Source organism: Nanorana parkeri, unplaced genomic scaffold (assembly GCF_000935625.1).
Source record: "Nanorana parkeri isolate BGI_ZX_2015 unplaced genomic scaffold, ASM93562v1 scaffold480, whole genome shotgun sequence".
In the NCBI taxonomy this organism is placed as follows: domain Eukaryota; kingdom Metazoa; phylum Chordata; class Amphibia; order Anura; family Dicroglossidae; genus Nanorana; species Nanorana parkeri.
In genome coordinates this window covers 1,024,256-1,027,424 of record NW_017306748.1, presented here as the reverse complement: position 1 = coordinate 1,027,424, position 3,169 = coordinate 1,024,256, and the positions used below count along the sequence as shown (strand labels likewise).

General features: G+C 38.9%; 1 protein-coding gene across 1 annotated transcript in view; it reads right to left on the bottom strand.

The window, feature by feature from the left end:
- Positions 1-3,169, bottom strand: part of SCN4A (sodium voltage-gated channel alpha subunit 4) — a 67,554-nt gene that overhangs the window by 57,391 nt on the left and 6,994 nt on the right. Inside the window, exons 4-5 of the mRNA XM_018560831.1 lie at positions 2,895-3,023; positions 1,073-1,164 (exon numbers count right to left, since the gene is read on the bottom strand). Of these exons, the coding sequence (XP_018416333.1) occupies positions 1,073-1,164; positions 2,895-3,023 (221 nt within the window). The remainder of the gene's footprint in view (positions 1-1,072; positions 1,165-2,894; positions 3,024-3,169) is intronic.

Here is a 3,169-nt window from a genome sequence, read left to right as displayed (position 1 = left end):
TATATATATATATCTATATCTTTCCCTCACACGAGGAACCTCTCCCTACCTGCACTTCCAACACTGCAAGCACCCCTGAAATGACACTGCAGGGACTATGTATAACTCTATCTCAAAGATGATCCCCCAAATCTCAAAAAACATTTGTGTCAGACACATCAGACATGTGATCAGACACAAGAGCAAAAAGTTTCCCAGCACACTCACCAGCCAGCATGCAAAAAAAAAAAACTTCTCACCGCTAAGGTGAGAAACAGAGGTTTAGATACAAGTCTTCTGCAGAAAATGCGGCTGTCACGTTTTCTGCAATAGACGTGTATCTAAACCTCTGTTTTTAATCTTGGTGGTGAGTCAAGTTTTTTGCATGCTGGCTGGTGAGTTTGCTGGGAAACTTTTTGCTGTTGTACTGTATAAAGCCCTTCCATGTGCACCTTGCTGTAAAGCTGGTGACAAATTGATGAGTGCGTTTGCCATTTGTTTCGCTTGACTGATCAGGCACAAGCTCTCCCAATATAGCACCTAGAGTCCATGGCAGAGGACACACTGGTGCCATGCCTCTCAGATACAAGAGGGAAGAACTTCCAACAAAGATTCCACTTACGGAACATCGAGTGGTAACAAGTGAGAACTACACCAAAATCTCACTAGCAGGAAACAATGGGAGCCTTACATCTGGTTACACACATATGACTAGTTTGCACAACCTTTGATCAGATCATGCTTAGCATTGTATATGTCATCAGCAAAAGATATGACACCAATATAATCTTTTAGCAAGCCCACCCTCTAAATAATATTTAGTGAAAAGTGAGCTAAAAAACACTAGGAAGATTTTTTTTATCTAAATGGTAAGGAAACATTACTGTAATAAAAAGCACATGCAGAGTAAACTTGAAAGATAAATGTAAAAGCAAAAAAATTACCATATTAGCACCAGATTGGGCAAAAGTCTAATGTATCTAGCTATTTTTAACGACTGGCCTCAGATATGATTTAATAGTTAATTTTGGTACGTGTACATTGGTACATCACACAGAAAGCATGCTATGGGTGGAGTAAAAAGAGTACAAACCTGGAATTACAGTGATTGTTTTAAGTGCACGGAGGACACGGAATGTCCTGAGAGCAGACACATTCCCCAAATCTACAAACTCTGTAGTGTAACTAGAGAGATAATAAAAGAACATGGAAACATCTTGAAGAAAGGGAAGTGAATGTTAGGCTGAAGCCAAGACCAGACAAAACTATTCCATGCATTCACCAGGAGAAGCAGACTTAGAAAAAACAGGGCAGCCAAAGCAATTTTTCTGTTATTAGTTTGCAACAAATTTGGCACACTGGGGTTAAAGTACAAACGTGGTGAAAGAAATATGGAGGCTACCACAGCAATAGCCTCCTTCTTAAAATGCTGGTTGCCTGGCTTTATTTAGCTTCCCTATGCTGATGTCGGAGAGTGATCCTGCCACTGCAGGGGGAGATTTTATATGGCACTCACTGGATATTGTACATACATATTCTGCTTGATAGATTTCCATTAATGGAGGTTTTTTTTGCTGTGTTAATAAAAACTCTAATGAAAATAAAGGCATGACCCAATTTCATTCAACTTGCTGTTTGAGAAATGAGACTGAACAACATTTGATAGGTTTCATAGTTGAAAGTGAGTATATCAAAAGGGCTTGATTTGTAGTCTAGTCAACTAAAAGCCAGTTCTGTATGTGGAAGCGATCTTCAGGGATCCCATAAATGACACTAGTGACAGGATATCTGGAAATAGGGAGTGATAAGGAGGGTGCATGGCATAAATGCAGCATCATATGATGTTATTACACTCTGACAGCTGGCTGAACTTCCCTTTATATTATTTTCACTAACATTACTTCACTCCTTGGATTATCCATATGTAGTTAGAAATCAATCCCCTAACCATATTTCTAATTACTCCCGGCTCATTGCAGTCCTTTTCCCCTGTAAATAACCAGTGTTGGAGGTATCTTGGTCCTGGACATGGGCCCAAAATGTTGGTGAGGGAAGCATGAGGCTACACTATAGAATTGGAAAAATGTAGGGGTGACTTGCTACAAGAACAAAGGCAAAAGTCAATGACTTTAAATTTCCTATTGCCCAGAAATGCCTTAAATCACAATAAAACTTTTAGTTTAAATTAGCTAAATATATTCCAGGTGCACCAAAACAGAAGGTGAGCAAAGGCAGCCCAATCATGTCACTCATCCGACACGCCCCCTGCACAGTCAGACCAATAACTCTGATCAGCAAAGCTCATGCTTCCTGATGATTGGAGAGCTCAAGCTTTGACTCAGTAGGGGGAGTGTCAGACCTCTGCAGAGAGACAGCTGTTACCCCTAAGAGAGTAAGGGTCCTACTGCTGGCAGGGGACAGATGTTTCTACTCAGACTGTGGCTGCTTTCTAAAGATAATTCAATTAATAATTGTTTTGATGCACTTGGAGTGGATTTAGGTCATTTAAGCTGAAAGAGTCAATTTTGCTTGAAGACCTTAGGAAGTGAAGCTCACCACACTAATTACCATCTGACTGTGCAAACTCTTTTTAGATCTACTACAAACTATACGGAGCAATAATCTGCCTAATTGGATAGAAATTGAGCTCCTCATATTGCATAATTTTTTGGAAATATAAAGTTTGATTGTACTAACACTGTATGGTCATATTGTAATCTGTATTGTGCAGCAAAAGTTACAGTGCAAAGCTAAATCAAATTAAAAACATGTTCAGTACAAAGCATGTTAATAAAACAAATCTCAGAGGCAAAAAACAACAGGTCTCCGTTGCTAGGGCAGTACAATCACATGTTCCAAACATAAATGCCAAGCAAGGAAGTTAGTAACCACAAAAGTGTCTACCTTCTACTTACGCCATGACAATGACACAGAAATCCAGCCAGTTCCATGGGTCTCTGAGGAATGTAAAACTATCGATACAAAACCCTCGAGCAAAAATCTTTATTAAGGACTCAAAAGTATAAATGCCTGTAAATGTGTACCTAAAAATAATAAAAAATGGAAGAACAAAAGGCAGGGACACAAATTAAATTGCATCAGGTCTAAAAGAAAAACAGACATAGTCTAAAAATAACAATGTATGTCAACACATTATCAGAAGGCAACCAAAAAGGATCCGATTAATAAA